The 25480-nt window shown below is 38.8% G+C and overlaps 1 protein-coding gene and 1 long non-coding RNA gene across 2 annotated transcripts in view; one reads left to right on the plus strand and one right to left on the minus strand.

Moving 5' to 3' along the window:
• Positions 1 to 25480, plus strand: part of LOC116713379 (NACHT, LRR and PYD domains-containing protein 12-like) — a 48530-nt gene that overhangs the window by 21828 nt on the left and 1222 nt on the right. Inside the window, exon 10 of the mRNA XM_032553522.1 lies at positions 14394 to 14567. Coding sequence (XP_032409413.1) covers positions 14394 to 14567 — 174 coding nt within the window. The remainder of the gene's footprint in view (positions 1 to 14393; positions 14568 to 25480) is intronic.
• LOC116712631 (uncharacterized) lies at positions 15872 to 21089 on the minus strand. The gene is made up of 3 exons (XR_004337599.1): positions 21077 to 21089; positions 17213 to 17419; positions 15872 to 17121 (listed from the first exon to the last, which is right to left on the minus strand). It is a non-coding gene; the product is annotated as an uncharacterized LOC116712631 (long non-coding RNA).

Raw genomic sequence — 25480 nt, forward strand, 5'->3', positions numbered from 1 at the left:
TGGCGCTGCTGCGCCGTAACGTGATGATCCATTAGGTCACAGGTGTAAAACTCCAGTCCTCAAGGTCCGCTGTCCTGCAGTTTTTAGATGCCACAGATACAAAACACTGGAATGAAATGGCTTAATTTCCTCCTCCTCACGTAGATCAGTTCTCCAGAGTCTTGCTAATGACCTAGTTATTCTATTCAGGTGTGGTGCAGCAGAGGCACATCTAAAAGTTGCAGGAATGTGACCCTTGAGGACTGGAGTTCGACACCCCTGCATTAGTATGTCCTGCTGCTCTAAACTGTCATTGCTGGAGGATATTTGACATCTATTTTATTTTTTATTTTTTTAATGTTCCCAATATTTGACCAGTCATGATTTTTGTCATATCTATCTATCCTCAGCATAGCTGGTGTCATGTTTAAAGGACCTAGGACATTAGACACAGACACAGGAAAAGACGAGAGAGTTAGATTCTTTTTACTCGTGAGGAGAACGAACAGAGATGTGTTTCAGTTACAATCTCCTTCTGCTCTGAAACATATCCTGTCGCACCCTCTCTTTTTATTTGTTTCGGGGCATTTCCTAGTTACATGCACGTTGCACCTCTAAGGAAAGAAAAATAGGTCACACAGCTGCAACATGATTCAGAATTAAACAGCCTATCTTCTGGAACACATGTCCATAAAACAAAAACAAGTTATACAGTTTCACTTAATCTTTGTGTCAAGGGCACGGGAACTTCTTTGCCGAGCGATTATCCACTGAATCTGCTGCCAGTTCTTCTTTCTCAAAACATTCATGCTAACTGCTTCTTTCAGTGAGGCCTCCTTAAAACACACTCAGAAACATAGTTAAAGCAATTCAGAATAAATAATATTTAAACAAATGTCTGATAAATATATACAATTTCCCCAACATTTCCCTCCTGTTCATCACACATTTGCTCAAATTCTCATATCCCTCCATAACAGCCACTTCAGATGATTTTCAGCTGGGCGTTCATATTTATGAGCAGAAACATGCTTACACTCAGAGGGGTTCTACTCTGCCCAGAAATCTGGATCGAGTTACTGGTCTGGAGAGTTACCTTTAGAGTTTTCATCATCATATTCAAGATCATGACCCAATAGTGGATACATCTGTGACATGCGGTCCTCCATGGGAGAAATTGCTGGAATGATGAGATGGTAAAACAAGGCACGCAGACAAGGAATACAACAACATCCACACAAGGTCAAAATTGCAGCAAAGACTGCAATTGAGACTAAGACAAAGGACACGAGGGTTTGATATTTTCCAAAGACATCCATCCATGAATCCCACATAGATGTGTCTACGCCAGAATGCTCTTTCATTTTGCCATTGAGGGTTTGAAGACCCTCAATTGCCTTTATCAGGCTGCCATCCACAGCGGTGTTTGTTGGGCACAAACGTGCAGCATTGTTCTCCAAACATAACGCACACTCCTCCTTTCTCAGCCAACAACATATCCAGAGCAATTCGGTTTTGGAAGGCCATCAAAGAAGTAGCAGCTAATTGGTCTCGAACTGCTTCAAACCCTGCTTTAGTCCAGTTCCCCAGCCTTTGGACGTTGTAATGGATGTAATTAATCCTGTCTATGTTCTTGTTTGTCGTACACTACCAACAGAAAGAAGATTCAAAACCTGCAGCTACTTGGTCAGCCAATTTGTACTCATCAGGCACACCATGGGGCACACCGATGGCATCAATGTATGTAGGGTCGTTGCTGTCTTGCCATGTCAATGCTTTTTTATTTAAATGATGCCATTGTTCAGGCATGACACTAGATTAAGTGTTAGTCAAATCTTCAGCCGACATAGGATGTATAGATACAGGTAACAGTAACGTGACTAATGCACAGTAACCGGTCGCATTTCTAGGTAATCTATCAGAGTCTGTCATCCCCACACCACCACCACATATCTGCTCGAGAAATAGGATTGAAATAGTCATTTACAGCTATTGTGTTGGTACAGGTAGTATGAGAGAGATTTCCCAACTTTTCACCTTTCCCTGTCATATTTATGCAAGTGTAATTACCTAGAGCAACAGTTTCTGGGAACAGAGATTTCTTTTTATCCATCATTGTTATAGGGAATACAGTCATGTGAAGCATAAGTACTGTTTGGATTTGAACTGTTCATAACTTCAATCACGCAAGGTATAGATATTATTGCTGGTGTTATGCGTAAAAGGGGTCGAGGCCCCATACAAACTACACAATCCATTTTAGTCATGTTTGCTGCTTGTTCTACCATTAACAACCAATTGTTATTATGGCCGGACACACCTGTAATCACCTGGAACCAGTCATCAACCGTAGGCTGATGGTTTAAAATAGTTATGCGCACCGTGGAGGTGGATTTTGGCCCGAGGGTTAAACCTGGATTATCTGAATTGTCAGTGTGATTTTTTGCATCAGTAATGTTTGGACAAATTGCTAAAAAGGTACATGGATCTTTTCCCGATTTATACACGCACAATCCTAAACTATAACATGGGGGATTTCTGTAACTTGGCACAGAAGGAGGTTCTTTTAACCAAGGGGCTTTGGTGGTGTTAAAATGGAGTATCAATATAGATTTTCTATCTATTTTCTGCTTTGACATAGTTAAGATTTTAGACCAGCTTTGCGCCAGTGGCTCCCATTCATAGGAGTCCTTTGCCCATTGTGAATCAGTGGTTGCAAATACCCATCCCCAATTGTATTATAACCAATAGCATCTAGGCAAAGGTCATGGTCATGCTGGAAAAAGAGATAGAGTTGTAACAAACATAAGGATCATCAGTTGTCGTGGAATCAGTGGCATTGCAAAAGTTAGGAATTGGTTTGTGTCTTTTTATAGCTCCCCTATCAGTCCCTCACCTAAATCTATGTAAGCTTGTTGGTGTCACTGGTGGTACCACTGGGGAGGACTGCAAGTCATCACTCCTGCTGCTGCTGTGTGTATTTTTATGCAAAAGGGACAGGATGACCAAGAATAAACATGCTACACCTAAATGATAGTGTAGCCTGTCAATTATTTGATCACTATGAACCTTCTTCCTCTCCTAAAGACACCACAAGGTTGTGGACAATCTTCACCAGTTTTGAGATGATCAAACTATTTGGTTTGACCCCCTTTGTACACTGGACTTCCCCATGTTGGTTGGTGAGATTCACTTTTGTTTAGCTCTTGTCAAGAAGTGGTGTGAGGAGATGGTGAGGCAGATGCTTGGAGACCCAGGTAAAGCTGAATGATGGTTTTAATGACTGAATAAACCAAAAACACAATCCAGAACCAGGCAGTACAGCTGAACAGAAACTAAGGTTCAACGCTGGTAGCGACAGGTTATATGACAGGACGTAAACAGCAGAACGGACAGACTGGGATCACATTGGATAAGGACCCGACAGAGATGCCGAGACACAGGTGACATTAAATACACAGGAGGTAATCAGGGAATGAGACATACCTGAGAATAATCAAGGGGAAGACAGGACAACACAGAGACTCAGAGACTCAGAAAACTTGAAATAAATACACAGAAAAACACAGATCGTGACAGCTCTATAAAATCCATATGTATGACTTGGAATGGATATTGTGGGTTAGGGAACTTTCCTCTGCGCGGTCTTAAGTTCCCTTGGGGGTTGTGTCTAGCACATGCTAAACATGCCCTACAAAATCTTTTTAATAGGAATTAAATCCATAGATAGTATAATGCTGGTGTATCTGTCCTACCGTCCCTCCTGTTGAGACATGTGTTACACCATGGCTCAATACTGCCGCCCATTTGTAAAGGTTCTTTGGTAGGATAGGTTTGTTTTTAGGTCATTTATAGATGTCTTTTTCTATTTCTGCACCATTTTTTATCCAGATGTCTTTCTCATTTTGTAGACTTTGTTGTTGCATGTCTCGTAAAGTTGTTTAATTTAGATTTATTTCTTCTTCTAACTGTAGTACTTTTACTTCCCCTGTTGCTGCTGCTCTTGCTATTTTGTCAGCAATGCATTCCCTAGGGACACTTTGTCTGTGACAGCTGTGTGTGCTGCACATTTACATATTGCTAGGGATTTCGGTAATTGCACGGCCTACAGTAGATCTTTCAGCAGATCTACATGTGTTACTGGTTTTCCAGTTGACTGTCATGAAGTGCGGAATTGAAGGTGGTGAGACAGACGCAGTGGACCCAGGTTGAAGTGAATAATAATGGTTTAATGATGAAAAATACAAAAATCCAGGCAGCACAGAGGAGCGGAAGGTTAATGCTCACAACTGGTAGCAACTGGTAAACTAATGGACGGCAAGAAAGGCAGGACAGAATAGATGCATACGACTAGGACCCGATGAAGACACGCACAGGTGACATTAAATACATAGGAGGTAATCAGGGAACGAGACACCCCTGGGAACAATCAAGGGGAGGACAGGACTGATTAGTCTCCATGAGACTCTTCTGAAACTCAAAATAAACACACAGAAAACCAAATCCTTACAATACCCCCCACCCCTGAAGGGTGGCTCCAAGATGCCCAAAAACAGTCCAAAATCAAAAACACAACCAGGGTTGGCGGAGACGCTGGAGGTGGACCTTCATGGGAGGTCCAGTGGGCGTCTGCGGCGCAGGGGCCGGACCGCGGGAGGCATCGAGGGCGCATATCTGCTGAAACCGGCTGCAGCCGCACTCTTTCTCAAAACATTCATGTCAAATGCTTCCTTCAGGGCGACTGTGGCTCTATGGTAGAGTAGTCGTTTTGAGATCGGAAGGTTGTAGGTTCGATTCCAGCTTCGTTCTGCCATATGTCAATGTGCCTTTGGGCAAGGCACTTAACCCCAAATTGCCTACCGATCTGCGTATCGGTGTATAAACGTGTGTGTGTGTTTGTCAGTGCGACTGGATGAATGTGACTCTAGTGTAAAGTGCTTTGAGTGATCAAAATGACTGGCAAAGCGCTATATACTGTAAGTTCAGTCCATTTACCATTTCAGTGAGGCCTCCTTAAAACACACTCAGAAACATAGTTAAAGCAATTCAGAATAAATAATATTTAAACAAATGTCTGATAAATATATATGCAATTTCCCCAACAGCTGTATTGTGCTTATTTTGGACTTGTAACAAGTAGCTGAGCACAGGGCACTCACAGCTGTACACACTGTGTACCTTAGATTTTCCTTTAAGTGAAACAGAAAAAAATAATTTTTAATTTTTTTTTATCACCTAACCCTCTTTACTATTAACATTTAGGAGAACAAAAGATCTGTTGTGTCAGAACATCTTGTACATACCGAGTCTGTGTGAGTCCATGGAGCTGCTCACAGCCTAAATGTTATTGGTCAGTTTACTTTTGTAAATTTGGCAGCTTGGCGCTGTTAAAGGAAGAAATAATTTAATGTTAATTTTGGACAAAACGTTTGGCTCTCTCTTCCCCAATCTTCCGGGTCCCTCAGCGGGCGGCGTGTTCTAAAGTGAAACAACAACAAAGCGCGTTGACGTCACAGATCACAGAGTTTAATTCCATACAAAGCAACGCATGAATCAATCAACAAAGCTGCAGAGGAACAGAGATATACATTGTTTACCTTATACAAACAAAGACAGACAAGGGAAAGACAGACAAACACAAAACAAAGACGAACAAAAAAAGCAAAGACGCGTCTTTGGAGAGAGCCGATGTAAAAAAGGCAAAATGTTGGCCGCTCTCTGAATTTTTTCTCCTGACACGTAATCTTATAGTAAGGAGGTGTTTTTCTATTTAATTTATGCACTCAAGGCGTTCCTCTTGTTGACCAACTGGAAACTCCCTTAAGCACTCAGAGAAACTTGGAACTCCCCCTAATTTACGGCAAAGATCAAAGGGCCATCTGGTCTCTGGCAAAACAACAGAGCGGATCGCTGGCCCTGAACCCCCGTGGCTCCCACGGTCATTCTGAGTACAGAACGACCTGAGATAAAATCTCACAGATACCTGTGAAATCTAAAGTCGCTCTCTCCCAAACTCAATTTATTGCCCTACAGGAAAATGCTAATTTTATGGCTCCGTGGTTTGGCCTCGCAGCAGGGAGGCCCCTGCCTGTCTGAATGCCTGCTCATCTGCTCAATCCCAAATGCTCAACACAAAGCTGTTCCAAATAAGAGTGTTGAATATACCTTTTACACATGTCGTAAGATTAACTGTATTACGCACTAAAAATAATCATTTTTTCCTTAACAGTCCCCCTTTTGAGGTCTTAATAAAAGACCTCATAAAAAATTGATTAAGCCTTCTAATACAGAACCAAAAAACTATGTATTAAACTAATAAAAAGAAAAAAAAACGAAAAAACTAAAAAATAAAAAACCAAAAGAGTGACGTAGCCTAATTATATAACAGTCCCCCTTTTTAAACAAAACCCAAGGGTAAGAAATACTTATCATTTCAAAAATATAAAATCATAAAACACAATTATCACAATACAACCAAAAACACAGGACAAACAAAAACCCAAAGTATAAAATGGAAAAAAATAAGACAAGGATATACATATAAAAATTAGTAAGAAATGCTCTGCAACTTAAAAGACAACACTCATCACAAAATTACAATCTGTCAAAAAATGAGAAACACAAAATTACAATCTGCAGCTTGTCCTTTTTCTGTTTTTCTTTTTTTTTTTCAATGTCCGTCGATAGTCTCTCAAAAACAAAATATGAAGTCTTCGTCAGGAAATGTTCAAAAAATGCGCGCAAAAAAAGAAACGAAAGTCCTTTCAGAGTTCGCAAAGAACGAAAACACGCAGTAAAAAAGTTAATGTCGATCCTCTTGTAGCCTGATCCTCCTCTGTTAGAAACCTCAGGTTTCCATCAGAGCGTTCGTTGCTCACTGAAAATTGGATTATTATGCCAATTAAACAGCGAGTTTTAAGGAGAAGGTGAAATCTCCTCGTGAGGAAAACTTCATCCTGTGACATGACCTATCACAGGTTGTTAAAACAGACATTGCATCATCAACATGAGTTTCAGTAGCATCAGAAACATAAGTACAACATTCTCTAGTGTCATCTTCATCGGTGTCAGCATAATCAAACAATGGCTTAACTTAAAGAAAGCAAATTTGGCTTGTCATTTTCCATCAGGGGAATTACTTTAATCTTTTATCAAAGAATGCAGACTTTGAATGAGACCACATCCACAGGGCACCAGGAAAACAGCTGCAAAACTGTAATGACAAAACAGAGATCAGATTTTCCAAAGGCATCATTCATTTGTGTACGCAACACAAATATCTTCAATTCACTGTATGTCCGAGTGAATTCTCCAACGCTCGTGGCTCTGTGGCCGCTATCGTCGAAATAAATGTGAAACCGCTTCTCCAAGCAGTCACACTCCTCCTCGAAGACAACAGCTTTTGTTGCAGAGTCCAGAGTCAGGCCTGGAGCTCAGAACTCCAGACCAGTCTGTGTGTAGAAAGCCATGAGCAACTCATCACGTGAAGCCTTATCTCCTACTTGTCCAGTTCTGCTCATTAAATGGTGGATGTGATCCATTCAATTTACGTTTCCATTATTTTATATACTCCACCGCCAACAGATGGAAAACACCAAAACCCTGTAATCACCTGCTTCAAAAGACAAGGTTCTAAATTAGCGTTTTCCCTGAATGTCAAACATATGCAGATCTTCATTTGAAACTAATCTTGTAATATAGGATTAAACAAAAACAAAATAATAACAAAAGCTTAAAAATGTAGTTGTATAGCTTACATTTACCATCAAAACAATGAATATCAGTGTGACTTAAACAGTCCAGTTTAAATTACTTTTATAGAACAAACTAGATCTTACTGGTTGTTTTTGTCTAAAACATTCAACATGCGTTCCTTAAACAAAAATTCAAAAGAGTTAGACCTGGAGAAATTATAATGTCAATGTATAACTTAACAAATCCAGACATTTTCAAAATATACCAATTTTGTCTCCAGGCCTTTTACTGGTAGTAGAATGTAAAGTTTTATTCAAAGTCATTTTAAATGGATGTAAATCAAAACAAAAATCAAGTTTAGAAAAATCAGTATAATCCCACATCTCAGACCCACCTGAGTACTTCTACTGATTAGTGATAACTTAATCAATTAACAGATTCTTCAAAACATTTCTTAAAACATTCTTAATCCATTAAATCAATGCTCTGAAAATGGCCAACGCAATAATATTTTTAATTTCTATAATTATTTCCCAAGTTAATTAACCAAAATATGCTTCATTAATCACTATAAATTTGTTATCTATTGGTTTCAAAATACTTTAGCCCATTGTCAGAACATCTTTCAATGGAGAACAACTGAAATCCATTCAAAATAAGCACATATTTCACCAGACAATATCTTTCCTTTCACTTTTATGTGTAGCACAGATCAGACATGTTCTTCAAAAATTTGTTTAAGTAATATAAATTTCAGTAATCTAATTAAGCAATATAAAAAATAAACCCATAACATATTCTTCCCCCTGATGATACATTACCTGCTAATGTATCACAATTTCTACTATGTTAAATAAAGATGTTGATGAAACAGGTTTATTATTTTACCTGAGAAATTCTACCCATACTCAATGCTGCCTTTTTTCCCAAAAGGTAAACTTTTCAAAACAACAGAACAATTTGTTTCGGCATGATGAAACCTTCAAGATGACTCTATTTTTCCAAAACACTTCACGTTACAGTTGTAAAATACCGTATTTCACTTTACTCTTATGATTTTCAAATAATTCATTTTACAAACTTCTCAAGAATTTTCACTAGTGTTTGACAAAGCATGTTTACCAATTAAGACTCAGTGTTCTGATGCTAAAAACTTACATTCAACATATTCCCCATTATTTCGTTGGTCACTATGTATGTGCTTGCTTAAACTATCTACACTAAAAAGAAAATGTTTCACTGAAGTGTAGGAAACCAAACTACATCAAAATCCTGCCTTATGTAATGATAATGACTCTCTACAACTTCATATAATCTACAGTGCCAAACAAAACCCCAAGATTTAAACAGCCAATCTCTATGTTCCTTAGGAAAAAATTAATTAAATCCTTTCTACTTTTAGATTTAACATCTATATTTTAAAGTCACTACACTAGTCTGAGCAATCTCCATTGTCAGATCACAAAACAAATCTTTAACCCTACCATAAAACCTTCCTTCACCTCTTGGAGGGAATGATTTGCATTACAGCTTGCTTTGTACTTAAAAAAATAGTGTTTTGTAAAGAGGCCTCACACGTTGGTTAGTTGAATCTAGTGGGGGTAGAGGTTACAGCACAGCTCTGTGGCTCCCCTGCTGAGCTGCTGCAAGTGGGGGGCTGCAACTCCTCCCTGGGCTTCATTATTCTCTACAATAGTTCCACCTGATCCTCTTTCATTAACCAATAAGTTATTTCTAATTTAATGTTATCCTTCAACAACAAATCTTGTAAATTGTAGCAAACTTTTCTATATGTAATCAATTTCTATTCAACAAGAGAGTTACTTCTATTTTATCCTGTCTTAATTATCAATAAGTCCTATAGATTTAATAATATTTTAACTATCTTAAAGTTTTGGTCAGTTTAAAAAGACTGATTGTGAAACTATCTAGAATCAGTTGCATACTGCAGTTTGTTGTCATCTGAGCGATTCCTCTTACAGTTAGAGCCTGTGTCTCTAAAGATCCTTTCTGTTTTTTCTGTATCCTGAACTCATGAAAAAGTCCCATTGTAGCTCATTGTATTTTATTCTATATTTACAACTACCTTCTCAGCCTAGAAGGAAGAATTAACATGTTTATCTACTATTTTAGTTCTCAATTCTATATGCAGTTTTTATGTTATTTATTTCTCTACCTAATCAGTCATGTATTTAACTATTTGTTTATTCACTTTATTTTCATTTAGTCATCTATTAATTCATTTAACCTGAGAACCCATAATTTATACTTTCAATTTGTTCAGATGTTTTATGTTATCAGGATTCTATCTTTCAATAACCTTCCAATCTTTACACTGCAGGTCACAGTAACTGCTGTTATTGCCTAATTTGAATAATTTAGTCCAGTTCAACACATAGGGTGTTCTAAAAACTGGAAATTTTGCACTACGAGACAGCACTAAAAAATACTCTGTAGGGTAATTTCTACTTCTAGTTGGTGTCCCAAGTGAGAAATTCTTGCCTATGGCATCCACTGACAGAGGTGCTGTTTACATTCTCGTTGTATTTATATGACATAAAATACCAAGTGGTATTTTATCTCCAATCACACAGTCTTTCACACCAACATGAATTGTAACACAAACAAAAACACAAAACATCTGGCCAGGTTTATAGTCAGTCAAAATTTCATCAGTCCCCAATTTTCAGTCTGTCGTCATTATTCTATCAAATTTTACTGTAATTTTATCAAATTTTACTGAAGCTTCAGGAATTTTCCAATGTTTTATTAACATTTTTTCATGTTTCAATTTAATTAATTTTAAACTCTAGTCTTCAGGAACCTGTTTTAAATACCGTGCACGTTTAAAAAAGACATCTCAAACTTATGTTAGAATCTAACAACAACCAATAATTTTCTGTTTTCTGGTACCAGTTTTACTTAACCCTTATTTTAAAACTAAAACACCACGTTTCGTCTTTATTCTACTTTCGACACGCCTTCTAAACCGTACTTTTCCTTAGTCAGGTACTGTAAGTTTCCTGGCTCCATCTGACACATCAACTTCTCATCCCCTTTAAGACTCTTCTACGAACCCCGACCATAAAAATAGCTTATAACATGTTCTGCAACTCAGTGTCCATAATAACTTTACAATAAAACGCAGCAAAGCAACTCAAATCCACACAAACAGCGCTTTTCAAACACAGCGTTCCGCCAGAGCAATCAGCACACACACACACACAGCTTCGCAGCTTCACACCTCACACTCCACAGCAGCAAGCTCACAAATCACCACACACAGAGAAATACAGAGAACACAAACACGGTTTCAGACAAACGTAAAAGACAGAGGGGGAAAAAATAAAAATTAAACTATGGTGCCGGCTAAAAAAAAAAATGCATTAATTTCCAACTTGCAAACTTAGTCCTCTGAGTGATACAACTCTACTTAGTCCTCTGAGTGATACAACTCTACTTAGTCCTCTGAGTGATACAACTTGTTAAGGAAGAAGTTATTAGGTTAGCTTAAACTTTTGGAAAAAGCATGGCTCTCCTTCCTCCTGTTAGCCGGGTCTCGAGCGGATGTCGTCACAGCTGGCAAGGAAACGACAGGCAAAATGACGTCACAGATCACAGAGTTTAATTCATACAAAAGCAATCGACAACAAAGCTGCAGAGATACAGAGATATACATTTTATACAGACAAGGGTAAACAGACAACACGAAACACAGAGACAGACAAACAAAGGCGCCCACGTGGAGAAAAAGATGGAAAAAACTCTCTCAGCCACTCTCCGGTGCTGCCCTGAAATTTTAACCAAAGAGGCGTTTCCCTATTTAATATATGCAAAGGAGGCGCTCCGTTGTCTGACCAATCAGAGACCTGCCCCAGCCCCCAAAGAAACCCGGAAACTCCCCTCACCACAGCTCAGATGTCTGGTTTTTATCTGAGTAAGAGGGCGGACCACTTCGTGGTCATCTCTGCCTGATACGGAAGATCTCTGGCGCCAAGAAGTCTCCTCTGCTCCATCGGAATGTAACTTTATTGCTCTGTGTGTGGGGGAGGCAAAAGGGCCCTGCTTTGTTTGAATGTCTGCTATTGTGAGCTCCCCCATGCTCCACAGAAAACTGTTCCAAATAAAGTGTTGACTATCCCTTTACACATGTCATAAGATTAAGTGTATTTTTAGCATTAAATAATCATTTTCCTTAGCAAACTCTACTTAGTCCTCTGAGTGATACAACTCTACTTAGTCCTCTGAGTGATACAACTCTACCTAATTATAAGTCCGCTGGAGATGAGTCAGTCTCCGGGCTGATTCAAGCCCAAACTACCTTTGATACACACTTCCCAAATTGCTTTTAAAGAGGCACAGTCATGAATCCTCAGGGGAAAGAAAATAAATAAGAACCCCAGCATTTACGGCAGAGTTAGTGCAAACTCCTCTGTCTGGATCAGCCACGATCCCCTATACTGTGTATTTATTCCAATTTCTAAACAACAGACTGTTTTAGGGACAAATCTATCTTCCCCTGCAGCTTCGAAACTCCGCGTAGCTGCACACACTTACAACAATCCAGCCCCCCCCCCCTTGTTCCGAGCACACGGCGCTACAGACAACAAAGGAGTACTTAAAAAGTGTCTTACCGCACCGAGCCGAAACGGATCGATCGGGGAGAAACCGCCACCCGCCAAGATTCCAGTACCGGCGAGCCCCCAATTGTTAAAGGAAGAAATAATTTAATGTTAATTTTGGACAAAACGTTTGGCTCTCTCTTCCCCAATCTTCCGGGTCCCTCAGCGGGCGGCGTGTGCTAAAGTGAAACAACAACAAAGCGTGTTGATGTCACAGATCACAGAGTTTAATTCCATACAAAGCAATGCATGAATCAATCAACAAAGCTGCAGAGGAACAGAAATATACATTGTTTACCTTATACAAACAAAGACAGACAAACACAAAACAAAGACGAACAAAAAAAGCAAAGACGCGTCTTTGGAGAGAGCCGATATAAAAAAAGGCAAAATGTTGGCCGCTCTCTGAATTTTTTCTCCTGACACGTAATCTTATAGTAAGGAGGTGTTTTTCTATTTAATTTATGCACTCAAGGCGTTCCTCTTGTTGACCAACTGGAAACTCCCTTAAGCACTCAGAGAAACTTGGAACTCCCCCTAATTTACGGCAAAGATCAAAGGGCCATCTGGTCTCTGGCAAAACAACAGAGCGGATCGCTGGCCCTGAACCCCCGTGGCTCCCACGGTCATTCTGAGTACAGAACGACCTGAGATAAAATCTCACAGATACCTGTGAAATCTAAAGTCGCTCTCTCCCAAACTCAATTTATTGCCCTACAGGAAAATGCTAATTTTATGGCTCCGTGGTTTGGCCTCACAGCAGGGAGGCCCCTGCCTGTCTGAATGCCTGATCATCTGCTCAATCCCAAATGCTCAACACAAAGCTGTTCCAAATAAGAGTGTTGAATATACCTTTTACACATGTCGTAAGATTAACTGTATTACGCACTAAAAATAATCATTTTTCCTTAACAGCGCTTTTTCTGTAAGCTAAGAATGAACGAGGAGTTTGAATCCTCCCGTGGTTGTAAGATTGGTTGTTTAGATCCTGCCAGAGGTTTTTACCATGTGCGCGGTGCGTTCACATCAATGATGTAATGATGACAAAACCTTCATCCAAACTCGATGTTTTAATACCGTCGATCTGTATTCAGCTGTTCTCAGGTCGGCTGCAGACATTTATCCTCTTTAACATTATTCCAGACTCCAGTTTGGAAAATAGAATAAAGTCCATTCCACCATCTAAATGCTCTGTGTAAAGCTGCCTTCTGCATCTTCCTCCCCACTGACAACTTAACATTTATTCCTGATTATTTTCCACCAAATCTCTATGACCGCAGCGCATTTAATAACAAACAATCATCAGATCAGCCAGACCGCAGCACATGGTAGACCCAAAATGTTTCCTCCAGGTTAGAGATGTTTACTGTTTATTAAGGCACAAAATGCAACAAACCCACTGAACTGATTGACAGGAGCCATCATATCAATTGAACAAATGCCTGACATTCAAAGTGTGTAACAGAGGAGACAAACACCCCATGACCCTCCACCTCTAAAATGAATCTGGTGCTGCTGCTGACGGGTGTTGGACAAAGATTTAAATGTCCCAACAGTTTATAAATGAAAATGTAAACTATTCCAAAGTTTAGGGACACAAATTGAAAAACTCGATCACCTCTGAATTTCATTTTCTATCTAGGAACATCTTAGACAAACTGGTTGGCTGAACAAAGTCCTCTGTACAATGTGCATGTTATAGAAATCACAGAGGTATAATGGGACTTTCATCACTTTAAAAGTAAACAATAAAATCTTGAAGTCAATCCTAAAACAACCAGGAAGCCAATGGAGAGAAGCTAGAACTGGAGATAGATTTTCATGTTTTCTATTACCTGTTAAAAGACCAGGTGCTGCATGTTGGCAATACAGAGATGATTTATTTAAGGCAGCATACAAGGCATTACAGTAATCCTACCAAGAGCTAATAACAGCACAAATCACTTTTCAACACATTTTGTTGTAAGATATAACTTCAGCTTGGTAATTTGTGATGGAAGAAACTGGATTTCACAACAGCATTTATCTGTTTGTCTAATCTGTTGCATGATAGATGATGAATTGGTTAACACCAGATTTTCCTCCCTGTCTCCTCAGACTGAGTGGCTGTAACCTCTCAGAGAGAAGCTGTGAAGTTCTGTCCTCAGTTCTCAGCTCCCAGTCCTCCAGTATCAGAGAACTGGACCTGAGTAACAACAACCTGGAGGATTCAGGAGTGAAGTTTCTTTCTGCTGGTCTGAAGAGTCCAAACTGCAACCTGGAAACTCTCAGGTAAAATGTTCTCACTGCTGGAGAAACCAGTTTTCTGTCCATTAGCTGCTATCAGAGATGATGCAGATGTCATTTCTATAACAGATGTGTCAACTTCTTTTTTCTGAACCTTATTAAGAACCACTTATTTATTTTGTATCTCCATTTCATTTATTGGATTAATGTTTTTAAGTCACACATAAAAATGACAGGCATTTACCAAAGTGACTTACAGTTCTATAAAGTAAAACAAACTAAACAATGAAGCAAAATCACATAAAAATGTTTTATAAACAAGGTTAAACAAAATAGAAACATAATCTGTAAACTGGCTTTATAGAAGAATGTCAAACTCTGCTTGAATCAAGAACTAAGGAATAGTGATGGATATAGGCGCCGGAACAGGGGGGCCCAGGCGGGCCATTGGCCCCCCACTTTACGGCCCTGGCCATCCGCTGGTCACGCCAGACATTTACAGGCTGCACACAACTCAATCCTAAAACAAACAGGAAGCCAATGGAGAGAAGCCAGAACTGGAGATAGATTTTCATGTTTTCTATTACCTGTTAAAAGACCAGGTGCTGCATGTTGGCAATACAGAGATGATTTATTTAAGGCAGCATACAAGGCATTACAGTAATCCTACCAAGAGCTAATAACAGCACAAATCACTTTTCAACACATTTTGTTGTAAGATAGAACTTCAGCTTGGTAATTTGTGATGGAAGAACCTGGATTTCACAACAGCATTAATCTGTTTGTCTAATCTGTTGCATGATAGATGATGAATTGGTTAACACCAGATTTTCCTCCCTGTCTCCTCAGACTGAGTGGCTGTAACATCTCAGAGAGAAGCTGTGAAGTTCTGTCCTCAGTTCTCAGCTCCCAGTCCTCCAGTATCAGAGAACTGGACCTGAGTAACAACAACCTGGAGGATTCAGGAGTGAAGTTTCTTTCTGCTGGACTGGAGAGTCCAAACTGCAACCTGGAAACTCTCAGGTAAAATGTTCTCACTGCTGGAGAAACCAGTTTTCTTTTTGATTTATTTAATCTTTTATTTGGAAAGGCAGGTTCCAATTACATTGTACAATTCAATTTCCAACACAGTGGATGTATAAGAAGGAATAACATAAGCCAATTCAGGGTATTTTTTTTTTTTTTTTTTACAGTAACCAAACATCCATAACAGAAGAGTGAGTGGGGGGTAGAGGAGGGTCTGATCTGATTTTTCTTATGTTGGGGGGAAAAAACACAATCAAGAGCATAATTTTGCCATAATCCTAAGCCAGGGTACAATACACTGCACAACAATATTTGCATGTGATAAACATATTTAGTCCACAGGAATTACTGATTTTACATAGTTTGTCCATTTAGACCAGATCCTGAAGAACGATTCCCTTCGACCTTGAACAGAAAAAGAACTTCTCCAGAATGTAAATGTCCTGTATGTAGCGCTTTTCTCAACTGAGCAGATTTGACTGCGAGGTTTAGTGTTAACCAGTTTGTATAATCAGAAGTAGGTACGGCACGGAGTCATGAGTGGGGTGAATAATTAATACAACTGATACAAAAAAGTAAAGTTTGTTAATATTGCTATTTATTGCAGTGGCAATAATAATAATAATACCAAAACAACAAAACAATAAATTTCCAAAAAAACAGAAGAGGAAAACAACAAACCAACAAAAAACAATTATAATAATAATCAGTGATACTTCAAACGTAATAGAGTCCACAAAAGATCCAAGAACAAATAGAAAATAATTATTTTCCCTTTTCAATACTCAGAGTTTAGTTCGTTTCCTGTAGGGAAAGTGTAGTTCCATTTTCCTACCACCAGATGGTGGGTGGGTAGCTCGCCATCTTCCGTCATCAAATGAGTCAATGCAAAGGGGAAAAAAAACCTGACCTAAAAGGCCAGATAACACACATTAAGTTCATATATAAACATTATATTTATATAAACTAAATGGGAGGGACAAGAAAACAATTGAATACGTACTTGCTATATTTTAACAACTTCATAGAAAAAATAAAAAAGAAAGGAGAAGATAAAAAGAAAAATTTAAATCCTTTTTTAAAAAAGTGCACTTCATAATTCAAGTTCAAAATTGCCTAAATAATATAATTAGCAGTCGTTACAAACAACCAATATTGAATCAAATCAATCAACTTACAAATGTGATTGATCAAAGTAGCTACAAACTAAATCATATTAGGTACCAAATTTCATTGCTGCACCAACATGGACTGCAACACCAATAAAGAAATCATGGAAAAAATAATCAAATCTAAAGTTGAAAGGTAAACCCTTAAATATTAAAGGTGTGGTCTTTAATTCGGCTGCAACAGTGTGATTCTTCAATAAGTAAGTAATTAATAAGTAGACTAAACTGATGTGGGCCACTGATTGTAGATGGATCAGAGCTAATGCTAATGCTAACTGGCGGAGCAGAGCGAAAATAACGCCCTATTATCTACTCGCCGTCGAGTAACGGATTATCTGAGGAGGTGGGTGAAATGATAACTTGCTCGAAACAGGAAGGTTTACCAGCTCTCAATGGATCACAACCTGGCGAGTGATTCAACGGGAGGGAAATATTAGCGGCGCTATCATTGCAGATACTATACAACGTCAAGTCAGATGGTCTTTAACAACTCACCGCAATCTTCAAGTTTTAGAGATTAAATGAGTGATGAGTCGATTCAGAAACTCCAGGTTGTTTTATAAACAACCAACATGACAACCAACAGTGAGTAGCAGCAAGGTGGGGAAGAAAAAACAAAACCCGGAAGCACACAAGACAATAAACTTAAAGGGACAGCTTAAAGGGAAGGTGATTGGGTCATGGCGGACACCTGGGTTACACCTGGGTTAATATTGACCCAGCCCACAACTGTAGGTGCTTCAGGCTTTAACCATTTTCTAGTGATTGACTTTTCCAGCCCATTAGATCTCTGAAGTTCCTCAAAACTCTGAAACACCCCCTTCTGGGTAAATGTATAGTAAGTGGTTAATCCTTTTTGGATCCATCCTCTAAATCTTCTGTCAATCTTGTTCAGTTTAAAAGCTGAATCAAAGGCACACCATCTGAGTATTTTATCTGGTTACCCAATCCACAAATTTTAATCACCCCTCTCCAAGAATCCAGCATTGTGTGTAGCATTGACTCATGTGGTATATTCAGCCCCTCCTGTAAATCCTTGTCCATTAGCACTGATATTAAAGGTTTTCCTTCCACTGTTGTTCCTTCCAAATCTTTCCACCTTGCATCGTAGGATGGAGAGCTTAGACAGAGCACTGGTCTTAGCTGAGCTGCAAGGTAATAAATCTGTAGGTTGGGAAGACCCAGTCCACCTTTCTCTTTCTTTAACTGCAGCGTTTTATACCTAACCCTTGCCTTTTTCCCTGCCAAATATATTGAGATATTAATCTTTCCCACTCTATGAAACGCCTTTCTGATATCAAGATAGGTAAACATTGAAATAGATATAGGAAGCGCGGGAGAATGTTCATTCTGACCGACTCCACTCTGGAGTGTAAATTTGAGAAAGGGATCAGATTCCACCTCTGTATGTCAGATTTCAGATTTGAAATTAGGGGCCCATAGTTGGCATAGAGAATCCTGGAAAAATCCTTGGGCAAAGTGACCCCTAAATATTTTATGGATTCTGCTTCCCAGTTCCAATTGTACAGGCTCCTAATATTGTTCTGTGGGTTATAGTTTATCGTTAAAAAGTCATGAAGTGGTGTGAGGAAGTAGCCCAGAAGGGAAATTGCTATTATTTTTCCCCTGACTACCGCCTTTAGAGCATCCCAAAGTATTGCCGGACCCACCTCTTTATTATCGTTCTCTTCCAAATATCTTTTGATTTCAATTTTCATATTCTCCTTAAAGATTGTACTATTTAATAAGTTTGTATTTAGCCTCCAGAGCGTGGATCTGCTTTTTTCAGCCAGTTGAAGGGAGATATAGATTGGGCTGTGGTCTGAAATTGGACTATATCCGATCTCCAAATTTTCTAATCTATACACATCTTTTTTAAACATGAAGAAATAATCTATTTGTGAATATACATTGTGAGAAGAGGAATAATGTGTGTAGTCTCGACTGGTTGGATCCTTATCCCTCCATTCATCCACTAATTCCATATTTTTCGAGTTTGTTTTCCCATTTGATGAGTCCAGATTTGGGTTTAACCTAATATTAAAGTCCCCAGCACATATCATTACACCCTGACTTTTTGTTGCTGCTAATTCAAGTATCTTATAAAATGACCAGTCGCTACCAGGTGGGGCGTAGACACTAACAAGACTTATCAGGATGCCATCTATTATTCCTGTAATTAAAATATAACGACCCTCCCTGTCTTTATGTTCTGCAACATGTTCATAATACAAGGAGCTAGATATTAAAATCGCAACCCCTCTTCGCTTCCTGGAGCTGTGGGAAGAAAAATTTACAGATTTAAACCCCATCTTGTTCAGTTTGGCATGTTCAGAATCATCTAGATGGGATTCCTGAAGCATCGCTATGTGAACTTTCTCTTTTCTGAGTTTAGATAAAACTCTCCATCTCTTAATTGGATTATTTATGCCATTTATATTGAAAGAAACCACCTTTAACTGTGTCCTCACCATTTGTGTAATTTTCTCCGCCATGTCACAGATGACCCTGAAGATCCCCCACCACTCACTAGAACTAGTATAAACAGAATGTAAACAAGTGAACCAGAAACAAACATGTAAACAGGAACCATGAAAAAACAGAACATGTTCAACATCCAAAGCAGGGGTCTGTTGACTAGACCCTGTTGGGCCTCTTGGAAGCAGCCCAGAAGGGAAAAACCTCCCATATCTTTAAGGAGGGCCCTTACAGGTGGCAGCAGCCCAAATAAGAGAGAACCCCAAACAAACCTTTTTTTTTTAAAGTCCCATCATTCTTAAAACAGCCCTTTATACACTTATCTCTGAGAGGAAAAACCAGGGAGGGAAAATGATGGATCCTTCAGTTCTCAGGTCGCAGGTGGAGATGTTCTTCTGAAAGCCCGGAGCCTCTCTTTGTAATTTTCTCCTCTTGTAGAACCGGAGGAGCCTTTCTGTTTCCTTCCCTCCTTTCTGCTCCAGGACAGCCGCTCAATCTGCTCCTTCAGAGAAGCTGGAGATCTGATGACTTTAACTTTGTAGCCCCTTTTAGCCATGTCCTCGGTGGTTTCCTCAATGGTGTCGTAGGTTCTGGACCCTTCTTTATGTTTCACTCGCAGCCTCGCAGGGAAGAGTGTCTGAAACGGAACCCCGTTCTCTTTCAGGACCCTCCGAACCTCGGTGTACTCTCTGCGCTTTCTGAGGATGGCTGGTGGATAATCATGATCCAGATTTATTTGTTTTTCACACCAGACAAATCCCTTACGCTGCCAAGTGTGACCGGTCGAGTTCTGCGTTGTGTGTTTATAGGACAAACCATAAAACACCGAGTCTGGGTTTGGAGGCTCTCTGTTTATTCAGCCTGTCAATCGGGAGATATTAGCATTAGCACCAGTGGTGGAGAAAGTACTCATACAATGTACTTAAGTAAAAGTACAAATACACAGACAAAAATTTACTCAAGTAAAAGTCAAAGTACCACATTATTATTTTACTTAAGTAAAAGTAAGAAAGTACAAGCTTTTAAAACTACTTAAGTATTAAAAGTAAAAGTACTTGCCGACCATAATACCTAACGGCTTATATAATGTCATTAAGTGTACCTATCGTATTTAGTTTTAATAAATCAGTAATGTACCATTTTAATGAGCAATGCTGCAGATAAAGCATGTTTTTATTGTGTTTACCCCCTGTGACAGTTTAGATTTAGATATTTTATTCTATGCATCAGAATTCCAGGGATGACCTGCAGGGTTACATGTAATTAGGCAAAATGAGAGAAATTATTATACCTTTGAAATGTTTTATTTAATTCAAAATAAACACGTTCAAAAGAAAATTGTTTCCCTGAAAAAAGGGACTTTAAACTGACCTAACAAACATCAAGCGATTTGGAAACATCTAGTCTTTCGTCCTAACAAAACATGAACTTAACTTTTTTGCCAGCTATTTTGAGAGAACTCTTAACAGAAAGGGGCTGACAATAAACACCTTCCAGGCAGGGGGGGTACGGCTGACTCTGTGGGCGGGAATGTCCGCCAATGTCGCCGGACTTGCGACAATTGCGTCTCATTGGAACCCATATTCTAATTTATTGAATATGACTGTAACTGTTACATGGAGATTATTTTAATGGCGCTAACATTTATTCAATAACCAGGACGTGAAGGAGTTTAGCGTCAACTTATATGCAACATTCATGGCGGGAGACGTGATCACGACCGCAGTAATCACTGTTACTTGCAAGTTCATGCTAGCTTATAACAATATACAGTAATCGTATTTATTTACTGCAGTCGAGTTCAACAAAAAGCTTGCTAAGATTACATAAAACTTCACTAACACAAATTAATTTAACATCGATAGCGTTTAGCAACTTAACTTACCTCAATATGTTTTTTCAAATTTGATGGTGAATTTTTGAAAGATAGAATTTCATGCTTTCGGGGAAGGCAAAGGCGGCATTGGAATCTCCAGGAAGCGTTTTTTGACCCAGTTATTTCAAAGAAATCTTTTAAATAAGGCCATGGGTGGGGCAGGTCTTCTGGAGGATGACTATCCTTGGACTCCATTCTGGGAGTTAATGATTCTGCAGGTCCTGCGTACTGTGCTGCTCTTCTTGAGGGAGGGCCTAATGGTTATTTCCCGCTTTGGATTGGTTCAGCGGACAGATTCTGCTCTCGCCATTGGATACTTTCAAACTAACGAACAAATCAAAAAACTGAAATGCGTCTTGGATGTAACGAGTAAAGAAACGCTATATAGAAATGTAGTGAAGTAGAAAGTACAGATACTTACTGTTAAATGTAGTGGAGCAAAAGTAGAAAGTATCCATTATTAAATCTACTTAAGTAAAGTACAGATACACGAAAATTGTACTTAAGTACAGTAACGAAGTACTTGTACTTCGTTACTTCCCACCACTGATTAGCACGTAGCATGTGCTCCAGTTCTCCAACCCGATCTATACAAAATAATAATGTTAGCATGCATCAAATCTTATAAATGCATAATAGCAACTCAAATGAAAATATTAAAACACCTAACATTAATACAGAAGAAAAAAATAAACATTTGGACAATATAAATGAAAGGATTACAATGGATTATAAAACTTGCCTCTTCCCAGTGGGACGAGTAAAAAAAGGGAAGAGGAAATGAACAACTTAACATTTATAATGGTGCTGGAGGACCCCAAACAAAAGAAGAAGAAAGTAGGGCGCAGCTGGAGGACCAAACCCCTCATAGCAGACACAGAGGAACACAAAGACAGACAAGTATAAGAGGACAAATAAATTAAAGAAAACATTTTGTGAAAATATACTAACAATATAGACCCAGTTACATCCTTGCGAAGCAACAGCTCTTTATATTTGAAACTCAGAAATTTCACAACGATGGACCGTGGCAGCGCTCCCTCCGGTGGCTGCGGTCCCAGCGCCCGATGTGCCCGCTCAATCTGCATGTCTGGCCCGCTGTCCTCCAGACCGAGCCCCTGTTCAAGTAAAGTTTCCACCAATGCAACCACGGATTCACAGTCCTTTTCAGCCCCCTCTGGAACACCATAGATCCTGATATTCTCTCTCCTGGAACGGCTCTCCAGGTCTACCAGCTTATCTTCCAGACTCATGTGTAGCTTTAGCAACTCTGCTACCACTTCCTCTGTGTTTTGAGTTCGCTCCTCTGTCTTCTCCAACCGCTCCTCTACTTCACTTATCCTGCGTTTGCTTTTCGTATTTCCTCTTTAATAGTCGAGAGTTGTTCCTTGGTTTCCTGGCGGAACCCTCTCAGTTCTTCTAATAAAATTTCTAGGCTAGCCATTCCGTCCTATTAGCTTAAAGCTACGATACGTTAGCTGTACCTGTTTGGGAAATTTTTTGACCTCCCTCTTCTAATTTTATTGTCGTTGTGGCTTCGTTGTCGTCTTACCCCCTCTAAATGGCTTTCGTAAGGCAATATTACTCAGCTGAACGGGAATATTTCAGTAATTTCTCTGGTCGTCTGGGGAGTTTCTCTACTGAGCAGCCATCTTTACGGTGTTCCGGCCGGAAGTCCAGAAACCAGTTTTCTGTTCTTTAGCTGCTATCAGAGATGATTTAAATATTATTTTAAAAATTATAATTGTCAATTTTTCTCATCTTAGCTTTATTCTTCGTCTCATTTCTTGACTCTGTCATTGAGATTACAGCTTTCTAAGCTGGAATTATTGGATTTTAAAAAGGCGATTTTACTAAAACTGTTTTTTCAGACATGAGTGATCAAATTTTTTTCTATATTTACCGTTACAGTTAGTGATAATAAAACATGAATATAATTTAGCACAAAGTGTTGAACTGGATCCATCTGACCGGGAGCTAAAGGGTTGAAAACTGATTGGCTGAGAAAGAGTTCAGTATTTGTTGTAAACCAATCAGAGGCAGACAGAAGCATTTAGAGTCACAAAACATTGAAGCTCTACCTGACTTCATCCAACTGAGAAATGAATGAATCAGTTAATGAACTGATTTCCTTCTCTTAGTTCATCCAAATGATCAACGGATCTGATAGGTATTTTTCCTTTCGAACCTAAATAAAAGAAAGAACCACAGACAACGTATATGAATTTCATGTCAAGCTTTTGCAAAAGGAGAAGTCTCTGTCAACTGCTCCTCCGAGCAATTCACAGAGCGTTCTGATCTGCTTCCGCATGAGCTCCTGTTTTTATTGTCAAAGAAAAACAGGCAAGGGGGCAGTCAGGAAAAACAACAGAGGTCGTAAAACTTCTAACCCAAACAACTAACAACCCAGTTCCAGATGTGATATCTGATCAAAGGTCTGAGCCCGGTTCAAATCTCGGTCAGTACTGTCAATAAAACAAAATACGACTGCTCACAGGTAGTTACTAAATTAGGAGGTGTTCTTGCAAAAGGAGTTAAGGTCTGAGAAACTCAGTGTAAACTATTTCTCGTGAAGATGGACAGACAGTAGTGACCACCAGGTCAGTTCATACACACATAAGGAAGAGAACACTTTAAACAGAAAATCACAATGATCTATAGGCTGAATGTGAACTAAAGTAAGAATAAAATGATAATACCAAAAAATTTCTAACAGGATCATTCATGGATGATGCAAAACTACTAGAGAGCAGAGTCACTGCATTGCTAAGCAGCCTTTAGCACAACAACATATCATCATATTCAACAGTTTTCAGCAAGAGATGATTTTTACTAACTGGATGTGAACCAGAAATGACTAAAACTTTAATAAAATTAGTTTTACAGAGTTTTCTATCGTAAATAATCTACTTTGTGTTTGCAACAAGGTAATAAATCCGGATTAAAACTGTCATTGTTGTCAGACACAAAAAGTGGAATCCAACAAAATGAGCATTCTAAATGTACCATATTCAAATTAACTTTGTTAATAATTATGTGTTAATTGTTTGTCTTATTCCTTGTTCTAATTAAACTGCTGGTTTATATTTAAACTGCCCTGATTCTGGTTCATATTACACTAAATTTACCACTAGTGAATCTACACTGCAAAAACACAAAGTCTTACCAAGTATTTTTAATCTAGTTTCCAGTAGAACCAGAACCAACCGTCTCAGAGACAGTTTCTACCCGACAGCAATAACAAAACTAAATGCAATCAAAAACAACCATTAATCATCATGAATGATGGATGTGAGAATGTGGCTGTTCTTTTTTTTTTTTTTTGCCAGTTTGTTGATTCTTACATTGTGTGTGAATTGTGAGACAGTTATTTTCTGTTTTTGGGCATGTGCACCGACTGATGGCACCTTTTAAATTTCGTTGTCCTTGTGACAATAAATCTTTATTAACACACAATAAAGATTTATCTTATCTTATCTAAAATATCTTACTAAGCTTGAAATAAGACAAAACTAACTTACAGGTAACTTTTCAGTAAGATATAGGAGCTTGTTTTAAGTCAGTAATTCCTTAATATTGATGAAAATGTACTTGTTCCATTGGCAGAATATTTTATTTATAACTAAACATTTTGTTCATGCTGGAAAAAGCCACCAGAACTCCTGGTGATCCACTATGGATAAGCGTGTATGATGATGATGATGATGATGATGATGATGGATTGTTTAGAAGGTCTGGTACGTTTATGAAGATGTAAATTCACAATCAAACTGTAACGTGGATCAATTAACAAACTGTGGTTGACCTAAAAGCCTGGGTCTGGGTTCAGCTGAAGTGAACTCTGGCATGGTGTGAATATATATGGGGATGCAAACGGACCGGAGACCAAAGTAGAAAGTGACCTATAGTGCAGGGAATTCTGGGAAAATCCAGTCACAATAAATGTCGAACTCTAACAGTTGTCGTGGAAAAAATCTCTTTCCAAGCACTGCTCAGGTGAAATCTCTCAATCAGGTTTATTCACATATTGAGCACAATACAGAGAAGCTTGTAGGACAATCAGTAATGAAGCAGGTCTGGATGAAAAGCTGCCAGGCAGAGAAACACATGAGTTTTATACAAAGGGATAAAAGATCCAAAGCCTGTGAAACAGTTTGGTTCCCATGCAGCTGGAAAAACAACGTCCAACCTTGTACATGTAACCCAAACAGTTTTAACTTGGTGGGAACATACAGGAACTTAGAATAAACATATAGCAATACAACTAGCAGGTGTGACTTTATTGTAATTTTTCCACATCACAGTACAGGCAGAAATAGATTGTGGTTTTTTACAGAAAAAATGTAAATCTATTGATATATATATGATACTGTCTGCCCTGTGGTTTTAGCCAAGGTGTTGTTGGTTGC

The sequence above is a fragment of the Xiphophorus hellerii genome, chromosome 22 (assembly GCF_003331165.1).
Source record: "Xiphophorus hellerii strain 12219 chromosome 22, Xiphophorus_hellerii-4.1, whole genome shotgun sequence".
NCBI classification, from domain to species: Eukaryota; Metazoa; Chordata; class Actinopteri; order Cyprinodontiformes; family Poeciliidae; genus Xiphophorus; species Xiphophorus hellerii.